The 24,722-nt window shown below is 39.0% G+C and overlaps 1 protein-coding gene across 1 annotated transcript; it reads right to left on the bottom strand.

Annotated features, from left to right (window-relative positions):
* Positions 1-2,556: 2,556 nt before the first annotated feature.
* Positions 2,557-20,974, bottom strand: LOC306839331 (brevican core protein-like). The gene is made up of 14 exons (XM_079367958.1): positions 20,730-20,974; positions 13,896-13,975; positions 13,360-13,743; positions 13,068-13,242; positions 11,971-12,098; positions 11,529-11,822; positions 10,452-11,318; positions 7,946-9,403; positions 4,941-5,048; positions 4,604-4,762; positions 4,420-4,502; positions 3,899-4,043; positions 3,611-3,793; positions 2,557-3,312 (listed from the first exon to the last, which is right to left on the bottom strand). Exons 1-14 carry the CDS (start codon positions 20,747-20,749, stop codon positions 3,191-3,193), a joined length of 4,206 nt encoding a protein of 1,401 aa, XP_079224084.1. The 5' UTR covers positions 20,750-20,974; the 3' UTR covers positions 2,557-3,190.
* Between the last annotated feature and the right edge of the window lie 3,748 nt (positions 20,975-24,722).

Here is a 24,722-nt window from a genome sequence, read left to right as displayed (position 1 = left end):
TCCATTTAAAATCGGTTCAGGTCGCCTTGCACTGATTTAAACTGCGACACAAAACTGTAATTCTTCAGCTGGTTAGAGATGAATGTGGGCCATGAATATAAGAAACATATTGATGAGGCTGCAGGTTCAGTTTAGAAACCATCAATATATCTTTACTGACAGAACATTAAAGATCAAAAACTCTGACGACAAATCCTTTTTTTTTTTTTTTGTCCTTAGTTGAAAAAAACAAATTAATCTAAAGGTGGACTTTGCCGAAATTCTTTTTCACTGCCCTAGCAACGCATTCATATTGATAATAACGCACTCCTTTTCACTCCCCTACTCCTCCCTTCTCTTCCGGTGGTTAACACCAGCGGTCATTTTCGGGTGTCAAGCACCTCGCACTTGGGGTTTGGGGAGGTGGGCCCTCAATTAGCGAGCCACGCGTCCTGCAGAAGAAAGAGGAACTCCACAAGGAGTCCTTAACGACTGGCCTATGTTCACTCTGCTCTGACCTTGTGACCTTCGGGGTCACAGGCCACAATACGCCCCCATCTGGAGCTGTGTTATCGGCTCTATGACGGAGGGGACGGACAGCAGATCTGTGCATTCAGGCTGAGCTGCGTGACGCCATTGAAGGCCTGAGAACAGGGGTAGGGACACGTCTCTGAACACCGCACTGCTCTATGAATTCAACCTATGATCAGGTCTGATAATGATGATCCACCTTTGTTGATTGTGCCCAGCCAGAGGGGCCTAAGGTTGCATGAAAGTGCAGCACACCAGGGGAGCAGCTTGTATTTTTATCAACTCAGCTGAAATAATGTGGATCTGTTTTAGGGGTTACACATTGCTTATTGACAAGATGCTGAGAGAAAATAGATCTACATTCACCTTCACATGAAAAAGCCCTTGCATGTTTTTAAATTTAAATTAATGTTGAAAATGTAAAAAACTATTGAATTTTATTTTGCATAGCCTATCATTCTATGTTTTTTAGTTTCCTTCAAGTTCCTGTTTGCTCATTTTCTAAATCTTTTACTCTGCTATGTAATTCACTTATTATAGTCTCTGCTTCTCTCTAATAGTTGTCTGATGATATAACATCATAATGCATTCATGTATAGTTGCATTGGTGCAGGAGATTCAACTGGAACATCTTTAGGGTCAACTCCTGTTGATACAAATAATTTACTTTGTTTGTTTATTTTCTAAATAAAGAATGAATAAACACAAATTAAGTAATTGTTTTTTGGGGGAGAATCGGTTAATGGGTTTAGCACAAATACAACAGCTAGATAAATTAAAGGTTCATTGACTGCATAATGCAAAAACCATCAAATAGGTGATACATTTCTGCTCCTGGTGTTGCATCAACTTTGACGTTGTTGACCGATGTGCAATGTTTATAAATCTTTGAAGTTAAGAAGAAATTAAAGGGATTCAAAGTCGTTGATGACAAAATGATAAATACAGTAGACAGAGAGGTTTTTCTTTTTTTTTTGCTATCTGCCTTCATAGTTATCAGCAGGTTTAACAAAAAGGTGTTAAACCGTTTCTAAAATGCACAGCTATCTCAGGTATATGGGGTTATTAAGGTGGACAGAGTAAAGGGCGAGTTGACATCTCACCATCCTCTTTCCATCACATGTTCGCTGCCGATCAGACGCATTACGGCTCAATGATGCCATCTGGTGGTAGAATATGTTGACTATTGTCATAACAAACTGCAAGCAAAATAAAATCCTCAAAGTTTCATTAGAAAATTATATTAATTTTAAAAAGAGTCAAATAAACAAGTGGTAGTTACCGTTGCTCTATGAATTAAAGGACGCTATTTAATTAAGAGCTCATTCATGAGTTAAATAAATGATTTGAAGGTGGGAGGCTGCAACGATTCAGGTGTTTCTGCACCTTATCTATCTTATGTAGACTACACACCTACGACTACTGGCTCACGTGAAGGGAACTCATTGACACAATATTTCCACATTACACGTTTCTTCTTCGTTTCTTAAAAATGTAAGGTTTAAGCAGTAGGAACATTAAACAACTTCCAAAGCACATATGAAATCATAAACAAACTTACTTTTGTGTTCACGGTTCTTCTTGCTTTCCCTCAATTTCCTGAATGACGAAACCGTGACGTAATATTGCTGTCGCTTTTAACTGCCGCATGCGCAAGTGACGTGTCTGTCACCTGGCCTTATTTTACCTGTATTAAATTTATCATCTGATTAAACTCGACACAAAAATCAGGTAATCTTTAAAACGACCAAAATAAGTCTAGTTAATAACCAATGTGCGTGTGTGTGTTTTTACTCCAATTAAACATGCAGGCTTTACAGTTTATTGCCATATATGGGCTATTTACATAGGATTATTTCTTAATTTACTTGTGCCATCGACACAATCTATATAAGTGTTGTCAATAACTCCTCTGTTCTAGAAAGGTTTTCAATTTCTGTTGATCAAAACTGTAATAACCAAAAAAGGTTTCTCTTTTGTTGCCTGTCTGTGAGTGAGTCTATGTCCACTGAAACATGAAATGATGAACAGACACGGTGCTTGGGGTAAAATAAGAGAACAATTTATTCTTCGCTCTGTTCTACAAAACTTTATTACAACATAAAGCTGACGAACAAAACTGTGTCTGCTGGAAATAAAAGGTTTCTCCTAGGAATATGTAGACAGCTATCAGATGTGTAAAAGCAAATACAGCAATCATTGAAATTGTGCTTTGGAGTCCTTAAATTCTTTGACTTTTTTTTTTTAAACAACAGGGACTTTTGTCTACACCTCAATCACAAAAAAAGATTACAAATATTTGCTGGGTAGAAAAGATCTTGAAAACTTTAGCACCATAGTAAGAAGGAACTGACACAGTAAGGAGAATCACTCGTTACAGTATTTCTTTTCATGAAAAGGACTCACTTAATTTTTTTTTAAGGCTGATAGACACTACATCAAACTCGTACAGTCCCAAGACCAAAACACAGTGGAAAATATTCTAAAGGAAAACTCGGATGCTTTACACTTCCACAAAAGAAAAAAAGCCTGTCTGTGCACTCAGGCTTCTTCAGTTTGTCTCTCTCATATGGTTCACGTTGTCCTGTTTGTTCATTGATAAAAGCCTAAATTCTTCACACCATGTCAAGTTACAACAGCAGAGATTAAAAAATGAAGACAAGGAAAACGTGGCTGTGATTTAGAACCTGATGTCCCAGTACTGTGGTGCCTCTTTAACAGCTTCATGATGGTCATCAAGGGCAGCAAAGTCTCTGCTGGGCTGAGACGTCATCTCATGGTGCTGTGTTGGACCCCTGGCCTCTAAAATATTATTTGAAAACAGTATTAAAGATTGTATTGAAGGACAAAGGTGCATTAAGGTGTAAATATTTTAGGTTTTGTATGCATAGACTTGTATGTAGGATAAATATTAGTTGTCTTGATTTTTTTATATGGGGGTTTTGACAATGAGAAACATGAAATCCAGAATCACAACTACCAGAAATTGTTAATGGATAAAGTAAAACATGTTTTACACATCTCGTTTAAATGTGACACACAGTACCCTAAATACAATTCAAAATTATTTGAATAAAGGTTTATTTATCGCATATCTTACCAGGGATGCAGAGGATCTGGGGCCTCTCCCACCTGCCTGCAGACAGACACCTGATCACAGGGTTCAGTCTCTGCTGGAAACCCTGAGCGCAGTGATAACGCACGACTGCATTGGTCTCATATCTTTGTCGAACTTTTCCAAAAATGGAGGCGTTTCGAAGCTTTGGTGGTGGACCACAAGAGGCTGTTAGAAAAGAGAAGACATTTCAGCTCAAGTAGTATTCAGTGATGTAAAGAGGAGTTGAAACCCTGATAGAGAATCTGTAAATGTCCAATCTATACTCCTCACAGGTGCTTTTCTTGCAAGTGTATGCAAGGTGATAGTTGCAGGGAACGTCACTCCAGCGTCCGTCATCGTGCCACACCATCACTACACAGTCTTCTCCAGATAGAAAATAACTGTCTGGCTGCCCTTTGTACCAGTTCTCATACAGCTGAATGGACAGGGGAGACAAAGATTGCATTGATAAAAGTAACTTCTTTGATATGGAATTACAAAATGTGCTTATTTTCCCAAATCTTTGACTGTCAAAATAGTACATGACCTAGCTGAAGAAGCGATCTTCACTTTTACTACCTAGTGTGGGTCAGGTTTAGGGATCTTAGCCTTCACACAACTTCATAAAGTCTAAATAAAGCTAAAGCCCTCTCTAATCCTTGGAGTTTTTTCTCTACTATGGTTTGGGTTTTTTTTGCAATAATTTCACAAATAGTTAACTAATCTTGTGATAAAAGTGTGAACATTATTTCAGTTTTCCAGCACATTCTTTGTAAAGTTATGTTAAAGTCTTGTTTTATAATATTCCTTACCAGTGGATTCCCATCAGACCAGCGGAAATCATCCTCAATGGTTTTATCATTTAAACCCGTCCATTGGTATTCTTTGTAGTTGCCTGATAAGAAACATAAGTACAATTGATTCTGTGATCAAGAGCCTTTCCCTACATTTATCACTCATAGTGGAGGATGAATCATCATGGTGATCAGAACCCACTGTTTATGTAACTCTGTTCCTCAGGGGTCATGATGGACACCAGGTGAGCTCCCAGCATGCGACAGTGCTGCTCCGCCACCTCCCAGCTCAGACGCTGGCTGAAGTGTCGGTAACAGAAACCATGGAACTTATCCCAACCTGGTTCACACTGCTCCTCATCTGTAAAACATCATAATGTAGGGAAGGGACAAGGCATTAACGTATCTTCTAAAGGTTTAGAGTCATTTTGTTTATGCTGCAGCCCTTTGGTACTTTACTGAACCCTTTATTTATTTGCACAAAATGAACCCAGCTTCCATACTAGTTTGACAAAAATGACAATAGAAAGAAAGCTTACCAGTCTGACAGAAGTCTCCTCCATATGATGGCAAACAGAGACACTGAATCTGCCCATCTCGCTCAGTGCAGGTTCCTCCATTGAGACAGGGGTCTCCCACGCAGGCATCTGAAATCAAAGAAAGGTCAGCTCAGATTATCCTGCTGCCTGAATTACTTGAGAGGGGACAGTCTGTGTGTATAATTAATCAAGTATGTTAACTTTTTTTTTTCAAAGCTTGTAATTGATGCAGATAATATATTATTTGTGACATATTGCAGTATACATCCTGTTGAAGCTGCAGTATGCATGTCAACCAACAGAGGGCGGCAGACGACAAAAGCAGAGCCCAAACTCAGCAGGACATCTTCTGTCTTCTTCTTGTCCACTTTGACTCCACATTTTCTTTCTTGTTTGTTTTCTGTATTCTTCTTTCTTTTCTTCTTCTTCTTTTTTTTTTTTTTTTACTATAAAGTATAACTGTCCTGTCATGGGATCAATCCCAAGTCTACCGCATGGCAGGCGGAGATACTGTCTACTATACCAACAAGACCACAACATAGATGTCTACACTCCAACCATGTAGTTTTAGTTCAATTTGCAGAAGTTTGGGGCTGTGTTTAAGTCAACTCTGCTGAATAAAATTTACAGTAAATGAAACTCTGTAATTTGTGTTAGCAATATTAGAACATTTTACTGAGGGAAAAGAATGATTTGCTGTGACTCCGCTCCTGTAAACCATCTCTGCGATGGTCATTAGACAAAAAATCATCAGCATATCTAAGAGTGTGTAACAGCTCAGCTGTAGTTTAAGTCATCTTCCATCAAAGTTGTTTATTACTTCTACTAGGCTACTACAATGTAGTTTTCACCTGAGCATAGAAGCAAAAATAGTCCCAGTAACCTTGTCAGGGAGTTGACATTCAGAGATTGTTGTTTCAGTAGATTTTTTTCAAAACTTGAAGAGGGGGGAAAAAAGTAAAAGGAGACACATGTGTCCAAACTAAAATTAAACATTTACAATGTGATTTGGTTTATTTGTTCCCCTTTGACACCCTATAAACAAGAACGTTGTGGTGTCTGTCATTACACTGCACACTCACATACCTCTCCTTAAGAGATTTTTGTTTGTATCAGAGAGTGTGTAAGAGAGGTAATCACTGCGTTAGAAAGACAGTCAAAAGAGAATTAGATGTACAATTGTAAAAAAAAATCACTATTTTGGTTTGGGATCTTTACAATAATAACAAACGTTGACCCCCTTATTCTACCTTATATTAATGTTTGTATTTTGTCTCTAAAAGCGCACAACCATATCTTGCCTGGACACTGGAGCTTTTTTAAGAAGTAGGTGCCTTATGTATACAGTATATATTTATATTCAGTTCAAGTCCATGCACATTTGTTGTTGTTGCGCTGTATTTTTAAATTGACGTCTTGTGCACATTGTATTTGTATTTTGCACATCTTAATTTGTATTTTCTATTTTTATTTTTTTTGTATACTATGGTACAAACCAAACTATTACAGTTTGCCCCATTGTTTGTAGAGAAACGATTTTTTGATTTTTCTGTACGTCTAGTATGTATGGAAAAAGTTGACAATAAAGATGACTTTGACTTGCCCTGTAGGTTACAATGGGTGGTTAGTCATTGAGAGTACTCATTGATTGTTTGCTTTCCAGATGTCTTCTCTGCCTTTCTCTGCAGCTGCTTAGTCTCCATCCCATTAACATGAACAGAATATATACACATTGCTGCTCACAAAAATTGAGGCTAAAACAACAAATAAATCTGAAAAGAGTAACTGCATGCTCCAATTTGTGCAATATTCTTATACTTAAATAAATAAATAAATGAGAATGTTTGTTTTAAAAAAAAAAAAAAAAAAGTACTACCAGTAGAGAATAAATCTGTTTTGTGATGCGGCGTCATTTGAACTAATCATTTAAAAATTTGACTTTTTTTAAAATCAAGTCTAATTTTGATTTTTTAATAGATAAAAATCTGTCTCCCATACCTCTCTTTGCAGCTGCCATTTATTTAGCTAAACTACAACATTTCATAATAAAATAGAACCAAACAACAAAGTCATCAACTGTGATGAGACAAAACACATTAGACTTTATCATTCCTCTTAAAACACAGAATGGTACAAACCTTGCGAGATTATGATTAAAACAATAGAACATGACTGAAGTATGAAACATTTATATCCTATGAAAAACATTTAAAAGTTATTTCCAAATGCTTCCATTAACACTAAATCAATACTGAACAACATTTGTGCTGATAAACATAAAAAAACTGTGCTTCTGGTGCTAAAAGATTTAACTCTTGGCAACCTGACATTTGTAGACTAATTATACAACGGTTAGTTCTGACCAAGTTATCTGATTGGACAAGAGGCATTCCATTTCTAACCTAATGTTTTGCTCCACTATGTGTACTCAATGCTAGTAAAGCAAAACAGCTGTTGCAATCAATATTTTATCCGTAAATCAACTAGCGGTATGTTTAAATAAGGTTTCTCCTACGTTTCTTTAAAAGACATAGTGGGGAAAAAATGTGCACTTGTTGGTGCCGAAATTAGCTGATAATGAGTTTGCCAAACCATTACTCTCACAGAAAATGACCAAATTCACACACTCATTCATAAACATACGAGTATGTAACAGTACTTCACAGAAGTCAGTCTTTGGATGAGGAAGAAAACATAATGCATAACAAAAGTGGGCTGTAGACAAATGTCAAATGGGAGCTGTCTCTGTATGAGTATCTTGAGGGGGAGGTGGAGTCACAAGGAGAGAAGTGAGGAAGGGGGAGCGAGAGAAGTCAGAAGTGTGAGTGGGCTTTCTGAGACAACAAGTGAAACAAACATGGGAAGTCATTTGAAAAGGAGGGGAGGTGTTTAAAAGAAAATGGAGCAGAGCAGGTTGGGGCAGAGGACAGACCAGGGAATTTAGTGCACTGTCGCATCAAGTAGCAGGAGGACAGTTAGGCTGATAAAAGTGGCTTTAACATTACCTGAAGCTTTCCCTGTGCCGCCTACAGCTGCCCTCTCATTGGGCAATATAAGCAGGGTGGGTGGCTGGGTGAGACTAAACTCAACATCGACCAGACCTTGATCCACTGGTGGCATGAAGGCCGTCGCCATTGGGGGCTCGGTCGTCCTGTGGAAATCACTCTGTCTTGAGGTGGTCGGGCTCCAGGAGCGGATGGACCAGTGTGTAGTGGTCTTAATTGTGGTAGGACTCTTTGTGCTAGCAGAAGTGAGTGTTGTACTTGAGGAGGAACTTGGAGAAGTTGTTGAGGTCAGGGTGGGGGATTTTGTGCTGTACTCTAGATCATTCATTCTCTCTTGGGGTCCAGTTGTGGTTATCCCCAAAGCCCAGTTTGATGTTTGTGAATCAAGAGTAAAAACAGTAAAGTCCTCTTCAAATGGTGGGGTAATGCTAGCTTCTTCTTCAAGAGTTGGGACAATGTTATCTCCTTCTTCAGTTTGGGCACTGTTGGCTTCGCCTTCAGTTGGTTTGGCAAAGTTAGATTCCTCTTCAGGACTTGTGGTACCATGAGCTTCTCCGTCAATTACTTGAGTAAAATTAGCTTCTTCTTCAAGAGCTGGAGGAATGTTAGCTTCCTCACCAAAGTTTTTAGCTATTGTAATTTCATCTTCAGGGCTTGTAGCTTCTCCTTCAGGGACAAGGGTAGGGAACAATTCACCTTCCTCTTCAGGGGTCGGGGCAATGCTAGCTTCTCCTACATAGGCAAGAGTTGGGGACACTTCATCTTTCCCCTCAAGTGTCGGGGCAATGATACTTTCCTCCTCAAGTGTTAGGGTGATGTTAGCTTCTTCAATGATTTGGGTAACATTACTTTCTTTGTCTAGTACAGAGAAGACTTCAGCTTTCTCTTCAAGAGTTGGAACAACCTTTGCTTCGTCGTCTTCAAGATTTGGACTTCCTGTAACATCCTCTTCCTTCATTGGAGAAATTCTAATGTCTTCTCCAAGGATTGAAGTGATTATACTAGGTTCATTCCCACTTGCCTCTTCGAACCTGTTGATCATATCTAAAAACACTCTGTAGCCTGATGTTTGATACAGCGCTGTGGGTTGTTCAGTCGGCAACTGAGAAGTATTTGAGCTCTCTATGGTCTCAATAGTTGACAAAATGACTCCAGAGAGGAGGCTGTCTTCAGATTTTGTTGGGTGCAGTTTTTCTTCACTTTCCACAGTAACTGCATCTTGATTTTCTAAGCTTGTACTTCCTTCCTGCCTAAAAATAGAGGACTCCCAGAGTGGTGATGCTGTGGAGAGGCCCATTTTATCTGAAGGATGTGACCCAGGTGAGACTGTTGGATCAGACAGTGCTGTACGAGGCTCTGAAGAATCACCGCTTGAAGATACAGAGCTTGTCAAATCAGCTGTTGAGCCAGAAGTGGATGTGGGACTTAAGCGGACTGCTTCCATGTCAACGTCACTCTCTATAAAACACATAAAATATGATTATTAGAATTTGGGAATTGTTAAATAATGTATAAAAGTTTAAAAAAAAGTGTTGTGAAATATGCGCTAGAAGTTGGATCAGCACACTGTTACACTCCAATCTTGCATTTTGAGAGACTGCTAACTGGACTTTGATAGCTCGAGGACTATCATAAGGAAATAAAACAACAGCTAACCAAAAAACAACTTAGGTTTTTTTATCCTTTTTATCAGTACCAGATGAGAAAAGCTTAATGAGCATTTTCATATAACATTTCCTTCTGGTGTCAAACCCCTGATGGATGGCTAAAATGTTGTAATTATGTGGTACTGCTGTGTTCCAGGTTGTCACTTATAGAAATTAAAGTAATCTGACAGTTGATCATGATTGATTACCAACTAAAAAGACAATGATAAGAGACAAGCGGGGGAGAAATATGTTGATATTTCATGATAAACAAGATTGTTGACAGCCCTAAGATAGCGGTGTTACATATATCACACATTTCAATTGCTCATTATTTAAGAAGAGAAATGCAAGTGATTGTCAGATGAGCTTAGATTATACTAGCTACAAATTGAAACACAGCAGTGCCACATCATAACATCATTAGGCCTCATGCACTGAGCCTGATGTGAGAGGATAATGGGCATCCATGTGAACATGGTAAATGCTCTGGACAATTTCTGGCCAGCAGTCTCCACTGTTTGCTCTTCAACTTTTCAGTGATGACTACCCAGAGTCCCTACTCCCAGCTAAGAAGTTATTGCCACAAAGCACACCATTTAGTTATACCATAATCTTTTTTTTTAGCAAACAAAATCTGACATCTTACTCATTAAGCTAAAACTGTGCTAGTGGAGACAGTGTCAGGCTTAACCCGTTCTTTTTCTTTCTGATAAGCAACGTGAATCTAACCATCTGCTGGTTACAGTGTTGAATGAATCATTCTTCACAAGACTACGGTAAATAATAATAAAGTTGAATACATTTTTAAAGAAATTAATGTTTGTTCTTTTGCATATTTAAATATATGCTTTCCATACCTTCAGAAATATCTCCTGACCCTTCCAGGTTCACCCACAACGAAGAGAAGTCCTGCATGGATGATGGTGTTGTTTGTGCTGTGCTGGTAACAAGCTCTTCTTCTCCTCTTGAGGCCTGAGTTGAGACAGATAACTGCACAGCATCTTCTACGTCTGCCTCCTGCAGCTCCACCTGAACCATGGGCTCAAGGGTCATAAGAGTCACCTCCCAGAGACTCTGCTCATTAGTATGGTTGCTGTCTGTGTCACTGTAATTGGCATGTGTTTTGTCAAAGTTCAAGTCGGTATCACGTATTTCTGGGGAATCTAGTCGTCTCTCAAATAGTGTTGCGTTCTCTTCAGAAGCCGTGACTGTCTGGTTTTGTTCAAATGATAGTACAGGGATGCCTGTGGCGTTTTCTGGCTCAGGTTGGTTGAAGGTAAAATTGAAGTTGTTTTTAGAATCTGTCTCATTGAAAGCACTAGGTAGTAATGATGTGTTTTGTGCAGAATCATAGGTTTCTGTTGTGCTGATAGTGATGTTCATTGGTGCTGTAGGATGCTGGAAGTCATGGCTCATCTCAGTAGGAAATACAGTTTCATTGAATCTCTGAAGGAGGTCCATTGTAGGTGTGTTGTCAAAGGGAGTCTCTGTTGTGTCTAACATTTCTGTTGGTTGAGTGTGGATAAGATTGTCCTCGGTGGAAGAACTGGAGAAAAGGGGAGAAGATTCAAGCACTCCTTGTGCTTTAAGTTCCACCTGTTCAGCGTGATTGTTCAGTTTGAGCTCTTGATCTGTTTCCAATAATATAACAACATCTTGGCTGATGTCTTCTGGCTCTGTGGCCTCATAGTCCCGGGGAGAGTCGGTATGATCATTTCTGCTGTCTGCAGAGGACAGATTAATTTAGGTAAGAAATACGTAAAGCCCAGCTCTATGTCTTTCTCTTTCTTTATATTCTTGAACTACCTCCTCAAGGTTGAATTGAATACACATTGATATATTTTAACTAACACATATGTTTCTAAAGCTCTACCTTTTTTTCTGAAGAACAGTGTGATGTCCTAACAGGTATCAGTTTGCATTCAAACACTCACCTCTGAAACAATAAACATCATGAAGGCTGGAAGGCTCCGGGAAGCCAGTTTGGTTGATAAAGCGATACAGAGTTTTGACGCCTGCTAATGGGCCTCCACAGCGCTCTCTCGGGGTCAATATGGGGTAACGAACACTGCCATCTGACAGCCAGCCTGGGCTGCAGTAATCCAGACCTTTACTCCAAGCAGAATACAGCTGTGCAGTTGTAGCCAGCTGTGCACCTGCTGCTTTGCAGAAAGATTGTGCTTCGGCAAATGACAACTGTTGTGGGATGGGGTCATGAAACACCTCCCCTAAAAACAGAAAATATTTTAGCTTTTAGTTAAGATGTGAATATCGTCCAATCTATAGATTAGCTTTGATTTGAAGCGCTTAGTTCTGTTTTTTTTTTACCTGAACGCTACAAAAGGAAGAACTTCAGAAAGTCATTATTGTTCTCACCGTCAATGTCTTCTACATAACAGTAAACATCATATAAATCATCTGGATCCATTGTCCCATAGTTTCTCACTCCTGGTTGGCCATCCATGTCTCCATAGCAACCCTCACGCGGAACTTGGATTGGATACCTGAAAAAACAGAAACAAAATTCTTGAATATTTCACCTGTTTATAAACTTTTTAACCCCAGAGTTAAAATGTATGGCAATACCTTCTTTTTCAGAGCTACAATTTAGGCTAAAATGTGCCTAAAGGGTTAAAAAATAGATCCCGCATTATTTTATTAGACACAGATAAAACTATTAAAACAAAGAATAGAATTTTTCCTAATTTACAGCTGGACTGACTCTTTTAGAGTTTTAGCGCCCAAGGCGAGGTTTTTATCATTCATAAGCATCCTCCTGACTTCAATGTGAGAAAGAAAGGACATTCAAACTACGCAGGGACAGTCCCCTGCCGGGATTCAAACCCTGGTCTTCATTGTGAGTGGGAAAGTTTAACCACCACACCACTGGCCTGCCTTTCACTTAGGATTTCACACTTTACCATCAGTGTGGCAATTCAAAAGCCTGGTCCAGATAACAAAGGGAAAAGAGACAGGCCATCCAAGCTTCACAAAGAAAGGCTCTGCCAGAGATGAGAACCTTGAACCTTCTTACTGGGAGATTGCAGTTCTAACAACCACACCACTGACCTTCCTTGCAGTGCTTGCCTGTTTAGTTTTTTCCACTTTCCCTTCAGAATGACAATTCAAAAGCACCATCTCAATAACAGTGAGAAGCATCAAACTGTAAATGACAAGATGTTTATAGAAAAGAAACTACAATAGTGGGAGTTTTTCTTATACTGTGGAGTGATTTTCACAAGACTGCAGTGAATGTGTTGGGAGCAAAGCAGAGAAGTTTTCCATCCAACTGTGCTTAAATTTACCATTAGGCTACATACAGGACTACATTCAGAATGTCAAGGTTTAAGATGGCAACCCTCCAGAAAGTGGCACCTGGAGCTATCGCCTACAAAATATAGCTTATGCATTGAGGCAGACCTAAATACAATAGCGTTAACTTAAAACAAGGTGATACAGGAAGGATGAGATACCTGACGGACTGGTCTGCCAGCCAGCCTGCATCACACTGCTCGTAGCCATCATAATAGGCCGCCAGTAGCTGGTCAGGAGAGGCGATTTGAGCCCCAATGGATTCACAAGCACTCTGGGCCTGCTGAAAGGAGAATGCATAGCGGCCCAGAGCATCTCTATAGTGGAACACAACACCTAGACAAACAAATATGCACAAAAATACATGTAAGCATAAATGTATATTTATATCATAAAAACGCTCCTGTCACACAAGAACAGAACAATTATGATTGCCATCTTTAATTTGGTTACCTTTGACCTTGAGTTGTACAAGGTCGCTGGCATCCTCCAGGCCCTGCTGCACCTCGCAGCGATAGTGACCCGTGTCACTGGAGCGTACATCTCCCAACCAAAGAGACAGATCATCAGGGGAGGAGGTGTAGTTAAGCCAGGCGGCGCGATCTCTGTACGCCTCGTTGACTTTTATCCTTTGACCTCGCGCAACCAGGATCTGTGTCTCCACCCCTCCAATGACCACTGTCCACTTCACCCGCGGTTCAACAGGGGCAGAAGAGGAGGAGGAGGTGGTGGGAGTGGAGGACAGGGACACCAGGCAGGGGATGGAGATGGAGCTTCCCAGTGGGGCAGAAATCGGACCTGAGTGGGGAATTGTCACCTGGAGCTGCTGCACATCGTCTGCAGGAAACAAAGAATACAGAGCGAGAAGAAGAGAGAGGAAATTTTCTTTATAATAGTGAATCATGGCCTTACTTCAAATGCACCTTTCTGGCCTTTACTCAAAACTGAATGTAAATTAATACTGAAAGAGAGTGAAAACACTGACATACCAAATGCAGATGGAGTTTGGGTGGGGAAAGCCAAAGTGAGGCGACAGACTGCTATGAGAAATGGAAGTATTTGGACCTGTCTGTGGAGATAAAAAGAAAAAGATGAATAAAGCCTTCCTAATGTTAAGTCAAGGGAAAGAAAGGTCACAGGTTATTTCATGTCCTAAAAAATGATTTCACACATGTTTAACCTTCAATAGGCAGTGCAACTTCTGTTACTGGAGGTCATGTATTGTGTTGGCTCAGCTGGTCATGTGAGAAGTTTCAATGACTGCACAACACTGATTTATCTTTGTAATAAAGGTCCCAATCAGAACACCTTTGTGATACAACATTCAGCCCATGGTTACAGTTTTTGTGGTACAGACATTACCAGCATTGCTCTGACTTTTAGGCACCTAAATTTGCCACTGATATGATCTTCATTCCTTAAAATACAGGTTGTACTTTTCAGAGCTGACGTTACAACAAACACATTTTAAATTCGCTGTATGAGCTTTTGCACACATTGAAACATCAAGATTGAAAAAAACAAATGGATTCCAACCTGAAGAAGGGGAAGAACGACACGCCTTGTAGGAAAGAGCAAACAAGTTTACCAAAAAAATGCATGTGGGAGAAGATATTATTAGAACACGATAAGAGTCCACAGCCATGCAGTCACAGCCGTGCTTTGAAATAAATCCTAACCATCTTAGACTAGAAGGCACAGAAATGCTAGTTCAAATTGAGCAACAGATGAGTGTCTGTACCAAATGTAAAGGCAATCCATTCAAAAGTGGTTGAGGTAGACATATTTTGAGGATCTCCAAAGTGTCAAGAATTTATCTTTTTGAGAGCATGAAAGCCTGTTCAAAATGTCATTGCAGACCATCCAACACAGTAAGTTTCACGTTTTAGACAGAGCCTTGTTTTTTAGAAAACAGAATTTGAATCACAAGTGTTTTATATTTAGAGTGATGCCTCTGTAAAGTGCTATTCATTTTATTGTACATTTGACAAGGAAAAAATCTCATTCATCAAGAAAAAAAAAAGAACACAAACGAGCCAAAATTAGTACATCAAGTTTTCTGATGTCAAAATGTCAACCTTGTAACAGATCAAACAAACACATCAGGATTAAAAAGCCTACCAAAATACCAATACTCCAATCATGATCTTTTAAAATGCAACATCACGAGGAAGTAAACCCTCTGAAGAGAAAAAAAAGTAAAACATGTATAACACTACACACAAGTCCCACGAGACACTGAAAATGTATCTAAAAGCTCGAGAGTGAAAGCATAAAAGAGCAGCTTCTCTGGTTTTTCGGAGGGAAGCAGGGCGCATAGACTCCTGACCACAAACCATTCATCACCTCCGGGAGCTAATGACACAGCGTCTCAGACCCACGGCGTCCTGCCAGCTCCCCATCACCAGCCTGGCCCTGTCATTAACCCAGCAGGCATGGCAGCGCTCACAGTGACCTCACACAACCTCCTGACGAGGCCATGATGAAGCTGCAAATGTTCATTCATTATTCAAAAGCAGTGCTACAGATCCTAATTACTTTTCAGGACTGATGAAGTGCCTGTAGAATTTTATATTTTTTACATAACTTTAACGTTTATTCAACGACTTTTATAGTTTCCAAAAAAAGCAATATGAATGTCATTTTTAAAACAATCGCAGCCTTGTACAGTTTGACAGTTTTTTTTATAGTTTTACACATAAGCTCCCTCCTTATGGTGACCAATAAAACTTTCTTCCATTTCTTCTACCACTAAATGTCAATGCATTAGCAGTTTTAGTGTTGATTAATTCATTGAAGGATTCAAGCCATATAAAGGAAAAACATTGTTTTGGGACATCTTCAATCAAGATCTAAAAATAGTAATAATAAGAGAGAATACCATATGACTGATTAAAAGAAAATGTTCTTGCATTGAAATGTGAGCTTTATTTAAGGCACAAACATGTCCCTTAAGTTACTGTACTAAAGCATTATATTGATAATAATATTTTAACAGTAACATAATGAGCACCTCTTGTTTCATTATGATCAAGTGGAACATAAATATTTTTAAAATGTTCATATAAAATGGTCAAATTTTTAGTATGTAAAATATGAATCTGAGAAGCCACATTATCTGTCGACTGTTAATGATTGCTAAAGTCATCAAAGCTCCTACAATAAAGCCCTGAGCTCCTGAATGCCTCTTTATGGACAAATGTTAAGAAAAATGAAGAAACAGAAGTTAATACAAGGATGGAAATGTGTTGGCCTAATTTGTTTCTGTCTAGATGATGCTTTATATTAAAAGACCTTGATACTTAGCTACAGTACATGTAAAAAAATATGGTACAGTGTGAATAAGTAAAAACAATAGATTAACAGGGTCAGTACCAAAAGTAAGCCCTGAGTGAAGCCAGCAAATTCTGAAATGTTATATCAAACACATCCTTGGTATGAGTCGGCACAATTGCAGCTCACTAACTTGTTTCAAATTAAAAAAGGGCCTTGTCTGACGGCAGAATAAAACTGTTGTCTGTTTCCTCGCCAGCTGGGTGGACTCCACACGGGCTGCTATCACTATTAGTATTCTTGACAAGAAAACGCCTCACAGAAAGCGAGCAGTGGGCCAGGAGGACAGCTGCACACTGTGCTTTCACTTCATACCAACTCCCTTCACAAAGGGCCTCGAGGGAAAATTAAAGGACGGGACACTGGCACACTTGCTCTGCTTTTTCTCTTTCCTTTTCTCTGGCTCTTTTCATGGGTGGAAGTTTTTTTAACCACTAAGAATCGTTCTGGAGCAGCTCTTTGTACAAACAGAGCAGCATTAAGACACTGAACACTGTATGAAATGTTATAGAAGTGTGCTTATATGCGACTTTGTGCATTTAGATGGATGACTAGTGAGAAAATCTGCGTTCTGACTTTGTAAGATCTGACTTTCATTGATGTCTTTTGCCTCATTGTCGCCAGGGACTCTGCAGCAGTTCTGCTCTTTTAATAAGAGTAACAAGGAGGGCAAGCCAAGATAAAAATCAATGCTACCCACAGCATTTACAGATCTACAAACTGCAGCTAATACATTATCCACTAATCCAGACTGCACCTGCTGACTGCAGCTAACATTATGGTCATCATGCTGATTTAAAGGTTTCATGTAAGAACCATTGTAAACATGGCACAACTGCAGAGGTCTGCACTGGTGACTAAAAAGCTTGCTCACTTCATGGTGCGATGAGCCTCTGCAGTTCTCTGCACCAAGGTCAATTCAGGCAAACCTCATCTCCTCAAAACTCAGGAAAATAACTCCTAATCCCATATTAGCCAGGTTGAATATGCAAACACTCTGGTTTGACTGATGTAAGGTTAATGTACTGCTGAACTTGAACTGGATTTGGCAGTGATGGTGAGTCTGATGATATATGACAGGGATTTTCTAGAATACACAGTCATTTTCTTTTCTCAAGGGGATGGGGATGAACTCTTGTCCAAGTCTATGTCTACATGTGTCTTTAGGCTCCATCCCTATGCTCTCAACTCCAAACACTGACTTATGGATACAAATAGCTTCAAGAAAATGTGCAATGAAGGAATGAAGCACATGAGGTACAACTTTCTGCAAGAGAGGACTGAATTGAAATAAATTGTTTGCTTTTTCAGAACTGTAATGACACATTTGGTTTAAATAGATTAAGAGTTTGAGTGGTACTTTGGTACATTTTACCCATTTACCATACTGTGTTCATGATGCAACTGTTGGTAGGCTGTTAAACACATGTCATGGTCCAAACTGTCAGTGGTTTAATTCATGCCAGTCATATTTCATTGTTATCTTCTGCTCTTATGACTTTTTTTGGTGATCTATAACAAGAACAGTATTGAATCACTGCAGCATATCCCTCTTTCATATAAATCTATTAGCATTACGCAGATTCAGAGATGGCTAAACAAATGAAGCATTTTGAAAACTGGGCTCATCTGTGGAACCATGTTAATAGCCAAGCTGCTAAAACTGTGTTCATGTAAGACGCTATAAAAAGAAAGTTCATAATTTGAAAACTTATGAATTTTGTGTGTCTATCACACATAATAGCAATAATTACAACTTTCATAAAGTTTCCTTGTTTTTAAGAACAAGAAAAAGCTAAAAAAAAAAAAAAAAGTGTTAGAGGTGTAATTCAACATCCATCATTATGCTTTTAATGTGAGTTGTGTTTTTATGTATGTATATGTTCCTGTGCGGTTTATATGATGTACATCGATGATTTATATTTCCTGTATTGACCTCTGTTGCAAGCCAAATTGCCTTTCAGGGTATACAAAGACTAACCCTATTCTAATGTTAATCAACAGACACACCACATTTTATGACTTCTGCATAACTAAAACATGGACCAGATCCTACTTATTCTTATATGCTGATGACACTCTCCTTGTATCCTAAAAACGAAAAAGGCCAATCAGAAAGAAATGTCTTATAAAAGTTGTACCAACAGGAATCTCAATTTAACACATCTTATATGAATCTATCCAAACATAACAGCCTCCAAGGGTGACTGAGTGTCACTTATTATAGGACTTATCTTTAAAACTGTGCTGAAACCAACTACCCCCAATCTGTCTCAAAACAAGATGATCTATTTGGAAAAGCCACCCACCAGATGAGTCATCAACCAGGACCACCAATGATCCTGGGAAAGAGTTTATTTCAAACAAATCCCAGATCTCAGACCTGACTCAGAAAGTCTGTGTCCTGACCACAGATTGTGCACGCAAACCATTTTTTTTAACCATGCATGGATACTTTGTTGTGAATTTTCTCTGTGCTGCCTCCGGAAAACAAAGAGACAGTTCATTTATCTATTCCTGGCGTCTGACCGTGTTCAGGTGTGCTCCACTTCCAAAGACTCATCATATTCACAACTCCCAGAAAACGGGTCTGGAAGTCTCAGCACTTTTCTGTATCAGTGATGATACAATCATGAATATAAGAGAAACTAAGTTGTTTTCAGCAATAACTATTCAATTTGAGATTTTAATTCTCAAAATTTAAAACATTTTCAAAACTCTTCTTGATCCATAGATCCAGGGGGTTGTTTCAGGATTTAGCTCTGACTTTTCTAGTTACACTGTAGCCATCATTCTATAATATAATATGATACTTAGTACCACACATTATCGACAACAGCTTTATTTGACAATTAGGAAGGGAATAAACAACCAGACTTTAGAACATTTACTGCTATTCTAAACATTTTACAGCCAGTATTCATCATGGTCATGAACTCAAAAGCTTCATGGACTTGTTCATTTCTGACATGCTCCGGAAACTACAAGTCCAATTCTATCTTAAAGCTCTATAAACGTAAGGATTGTACTTCTAATTAAACTGTCATATACAGTCAATCAATAAATGTTTACATTTTTGTTTAGTACCAATGCATAACAGATGTTACCTCAAGACACTTGAGAAAGCAGACACAAAGACTCAAAAAGAGCAGGTCTAGACCATAATGACAATAAGACCCAACATTAAACCACACTAAGCACAGCACTTGGCAACAATTAGCAAAGTTACAGTGGTGGCAAGTTGAAAAACAGCCTTTTAAGAGGCAGAAACCTCAAGCAGAACCAGGCTCACATTGAACAGCCATCAGCCATAACTGTGTTGGGCTGGGAAAGTGGGATAGATGGAGATGCATAAAGAAATGTGGTTCCTGAACATTATTGGGGCAAAATCTAATGAGTTATGCAACAGATTTTCTAACAGAAGAAGAACACTTCCCCCCAACCCCCAACCCCATTGTTCCATATCTACAAGCCCAATAATCAGAAAGAATTGCAACAATATAACATATAGCATCTGATATTTACCAGGCAATATATTTACAAAAATATATATTTGCTCTTTAGACATCCATTGTCAATAGAGGAGCTGAGGATTTTTTTTTTTCTATAGGAATTAAGCAAAATGTCAACAGAAAAGTCTTAATGATCATGATGAAAGCAGACAAGGTAACCTAATTTTGTCTATTATTCAGACAGGAATGGCCAGAGAATCATTGCTTTGGGTTTCATTTGCTCCATGGCTGTTATCAGACCACAGAGCCAGTAGACCATGACATTCAAGTGTGCTATCTCCTTTACCCTCTCTCTACCTGTCCATTAATGGAGTCTACCTGAGCCCTGAGGAGGATCAAATGAAGAGAAGAGGCCAAATGTGCACTTCACTTATTAAGTAGCTCTTTAAGTGTCCTGCAAGGGCACAAGAACAAAGTCTGTGATCTTAAATTAAGCCTTGCTTTATTACCAGAAAAAAAGAAACTTTAATTTAAAAAATTTGTTTCTTTGTTATTAAAATCACATAGGAATTTTGGTCAAGTGTCTGTCCTGTTTTTCATTCACGTTTAGGTCAATTCTCATGCCAACCTGAGTGGAAAAAAATAATCAGCCAACAGCCTACGTTACTATCGTTGCACAATAATGAGCACTTACGGTAAGAGAAACTATCTAATTATCTAAAAGCTTTGCTGTTGAAACACAGTGGGGGGTCTCAGAAAACCAAGAGGCAGACTCTAAAAGCCAGTTAGAAAAAGTTATGCTTAACTTAGTGCGTCAGTCCCTTTCAGTGTTGTTTTCTGGGTAGAAAATAAACTGCCGGCTACAATTTCAGGACCTCCCCTGAGGAAAGCAACTACTCTAGTGCAATTAACTGGTAGCTTAAATACGGTCATTTTTTAAAATTACATCGTGACTTGAAATCCAAAATAACTTCAACATGAAAATACGCAATAGACCTCGTGTGTCTCATTAACACAAAACAAAAAAAAAAACCTTACCGGGTTCCTGTGAGCAGCATCTTTCAGCTGATGCTGGTTGGTTTGACTTCTTGGCAGTAAAAAGTATTTTTCCGTCAGCTGCTCTCTGGATGCTGCAGTGCGTCTGTCCCGTCAGAGGGGAAATCAGCCCTGGATCCTGTGTGCAGGTATGAGGGAGCTGGAGACTGTTGTCCGACACACTCCCAGGCTCCGAGGGAAAGGAGGGAGTTCAGAGAAAGTGAAGTCACACATAAAAAAAAAAAAAAATCTTGAACTGCCCACTTTTTCAGCCAACAATCGGGATGGAGATGGCGCATGTCTGTCAGGGGGGATTGGGAGGGATGGTATCTAAAATAAGCGTTTTTATAGGCTACGAGCACTCATGAGATGACCTATATGTTTTTATCTGCAGGGTAACGACTAATGCATGGAGAGTCATTGAGGCAGGGTGAGTTGAGTCAGCTGCTGCTGCAGGTAATATTGCAGTACAGTCACCTACAGTGGATAAATAGGAGGGTGAGTGAGCTGACGGTCCTTTAAATCTGGGCCGTTGGTGCTCTTAAGTCACATTGCTTTAATTTGCTTGTATCAACACCATGGGGGGTAATGAACAGTTTGCAGCATCCTGCGGAGGAGCTGCAGCAGCTCAGAGATCTACAGCTTTAATTCATAGATTATTTGTGGAAAAAAAAATAGTATCACAATAGTCGACATTAAGAGCTTCTTATCAACAAAAATCCTGAAATTGTCATCAATTTAAAAAAAACAGCAGGGACAACTTTTTTTTAAAGGTTGATAATATACAGTTGGAGACCATCCCAGCATGCATTTATGGTCATGTCCACAACCACTTCAACATGCATAGTTGGACCAGTGCAAAAGTTGGTTATGGGCTCCTTTGACCACACCTAACCCCATAAATGTAAATTTCTTTAAGATTAAAAAAACCCCTTCACATTCTTCTTTTTATTCCTTCCTTTTAAAAACATGCCTGAGACAGACAGGAAGAAAGATAAAAACCAAAAATAAGAGAAAAATCTAAATAAAACCTGTCTTATCTCTGCACAACTGGAAACATGCTGAAGGAAATTAAATTTGAGAAACTGTTTAGTAGCACTTGATTGAAAGTGTATTGACATCTTCACCCTGTCTGTTAGGGCTTTGGAGCACTTATTCTCCTTGCCTTGTAAATCACCACCAGTTAGTCATTTATAAGATTTATAGCCATGCTGAAACTGCAATCACAAGTTACATGTAGTATCTTCAGGGCTCTTCTTGGCTGAGTACTGTATCTTGGCATCAGTTAATACTGTAACAGAGATGAATAAGGTCTAGTGAAGTGTGGACGTGTGCCCTCTGCAGACAGGGTGAATGGGGCTTTGTAGCGGTCGTCCTGTGACTGGACAGCAATGGTTGACGCTGCGCACCCTGAGGAATCTCACATCCAGGTACCAGCAGGACTGTCTGAGAAGGGAATGTCAAAGCTCAGACAGAAAGCAGAGGTGAACTGGAGTCTCGCTACACTTTAGAGCTTTGATGGACTGTCATAGTGATCCCGATAGATTCAGGACAAGTCAGCATTAATGGCAATGCTTTCACTCACTGAATCTTCGTTTCAGCAAATGTAAAGGATTTTTTGGAAGAATAATGCAAGTCCTCTTGTCTGACACATACCTTGTGGCAGTGTTTAAAGACCTTAAAAATTACAATACAGTAATAATTAATCTGCTCGTTGTAGGTCTTGTTTGCTTCTGAAGCTCATGAAGAGACATCAGTACAGTACTCTTTTCAGTCTGTTTCATAACCATATAAAAACCCTCATAGGAGCTTTAACTTTAGTACCCAGCTCATAATTGTAACATGCCCGAGAATCCATGGAGAGAGGCTTAGATACAGTAGACCAAATAAGCTGTAGTTTAACATGCATGCAAGCTATGCCTCAAACCTGTATGCAAGCTAACGTAACATTTTCCAGCATCCTTCAAACAACCAGCCTATAATTATAGGCACTATCATTATAATGTAGCTGAGCTTAGATCATCAAGTGAAAGAGGACAAATTTAGTTTTTATGTGTCTTCAGATGTTTGAGAGATTTTGAGAGATCACAATCTTTATGATTTTAAAATTGAGATTAGAATACCACTTCGGCTGTATCAGGCATTCATATCTGAAATTATTGCTTTTTTATTGCTATTGTCCATAGCTGAGCTTAAGATATCTGTCATAAAAAGAAACCATTAATGAAATGCATTTATTTAAGACTAATTATATAACACATTGACCAAAGATCTACCATTACTCAACATGTGCAATCCTCGCAACCAGGTGGGATTCATTAGTTTATGTGGCTGAGAAGCAAAAATGACTCAGCTAAAATACAGAGCACAAAGCCTGCAGTTTATTTTATGTAAACTTCATTCTGCTTGAGTCATGTTCACTGGTTTCATTTAACTGGGTAACCAGAACTGCTGTAAATTTACCACAAGGTAGAAATTACAAGATGAGCATTCTTAAATCTCTGTCCACCCTGCGCGTTCAGACTGACATAAATCTCTGCGCTGTCAATGGAAACTAAAGACAAATGAAACTACACAAAGGTTCCACTTCAAGACTGTTACACATCACCTTGCTGTAATCCCAGACTGAAAACCCCATCCAATGACAGAAAAGACAAGCAGCCTTTGAATCATTTTTCCTCCCATAAAAACAAAACCTCAAAACCCTGTTTCCGCTGACAGCGCCTTTTATTCCCTTTTGGATGCAAAGTGGCAGAGAGGCAAACTGGTTCAGGAGGGACGAGTCTGGGAAATGTGCCTCTCTCATCTAAGCAGCCAAACCAACCACTAGCCATGCTTTCTGCATGATGTTACTTCAATGACCAGAAATTAGGGTATGAAGAGCCACTGTGAAATTGTGAGGCTGTTATATTATCTGTGACACATCGTTTTTTTGTGTCCACACCTGGCTTCAAAGTTAGTTGCTTCTCCAGCTGTAGACTTGGCAACGAGTAAAACTGTCTTTGTGGTAAATCAACACAAGTTGGTAACCAGTAAAAAAAGAGACAGTAAAGGAAATGGAAGTAATGTATCAAATAAAAAAAACTAAAACTCAGGATGAGACTGATCAAACTGGGTGTTTAATGTGCAGTTTATGTGAAATGGGTTTTCTGTGTGCTGTGTCAGATCTTTAAAAAAAAGAAAACTAGATTTAAATCAGGGCCATAGACAAGAATTTACTAATGTTTAAGTAAAACCAGGTCCAGGTTCTGTATCGTCAACTGCACCGTCATTGTTAAAAAAAGAGAAAGCGTTTTCAGTTGATTTTGATCTTCTGACAAGATGCTTTTCCACTCTCTAATGGAAACCACACAGCCACACTCGTCCAATTGTTGACTGAAATGTGTAGTGGGGCCAACTCGAGAGTATTTTTCTAGATGAAAAATTGAGAAATCATAATGGGGGACTTCTTATTAGACGACATGTAAGAGGAGCTGCCCCTGTTTAAATATAAAAATATTTTAATGCAACATTAGTTATTTTTAGTCATGAAAAATGTAATGTCTTTTTCCATCATCAGAAAACTTGCTTAAACAGTAGTGTCATGTGTCTTACAACTTCTTTTTTTGTTACATTTAGACACCAGAGGATCCTTTTTGGTTTGTGCAAAGTTCTTTTTAAGTCTACAAAAGCTTTATATCATTAAGTCTCCACTGTCCACTATTGAGAGTTTGAATGTATTAACCAGCTGTCAGACATCACAGTAACAACACGAAGGGCCAGTTTACAGAGAGTCGTATGGGGTGACTGAGAACTTGGTTAAAGCCATCCAGTGTGTGTAGTCTCCTCTCAGACCGTTTCCTTCAACACATGGTTTCCCAGACTCCGTGGAAAGACAGGCTCATTTGTCTGAAGGCTTTTATTTTTTGGAGAGCAGCACGTCTGGCCTTCTGTAAAATAATATGACTATTTCAAGCCGTATAAATAATCCAAACGGGCTGAAGTGATTATAACCAT

This window comes from Symphodus melops (genome assembly GCF_947650265.1).
Source record: "Symphodus melops genome assembly, chromosome: 18".
In the NCBI taxonomy this organism is placed as follows: Eukaryota; Metazoa; Chordata; class Actinopteri; order Labriformes; family Labridae; genus Symphodus; species Symphodus melops.
Note: the sequence above shows the minus strand (reverse complement) of the source record. Positions and strands in the feature narration are given on the sequence as shown.

Coding starts and splice junctions, on each gene's coding strand:
- LOC306839331 (XM_079367958.1), bottom strand. CDS start 20,749: ATGCTGCTCACAGGAACCCG. Junction 13,744..13,895: donor CCAAACTCCATCTGCATTTG/GTATGTCAGTGT, acceptor TGTTTCCTGCAG/ACGATGTGCAGCAGCTCCAG. Junction 4,044..4,419: donor GGTCTGATGGGAATCCACTG/GTAAGGAATATT, acceptor CTGTCCATTCAG/CTGTATGAGAACTGGTACAA.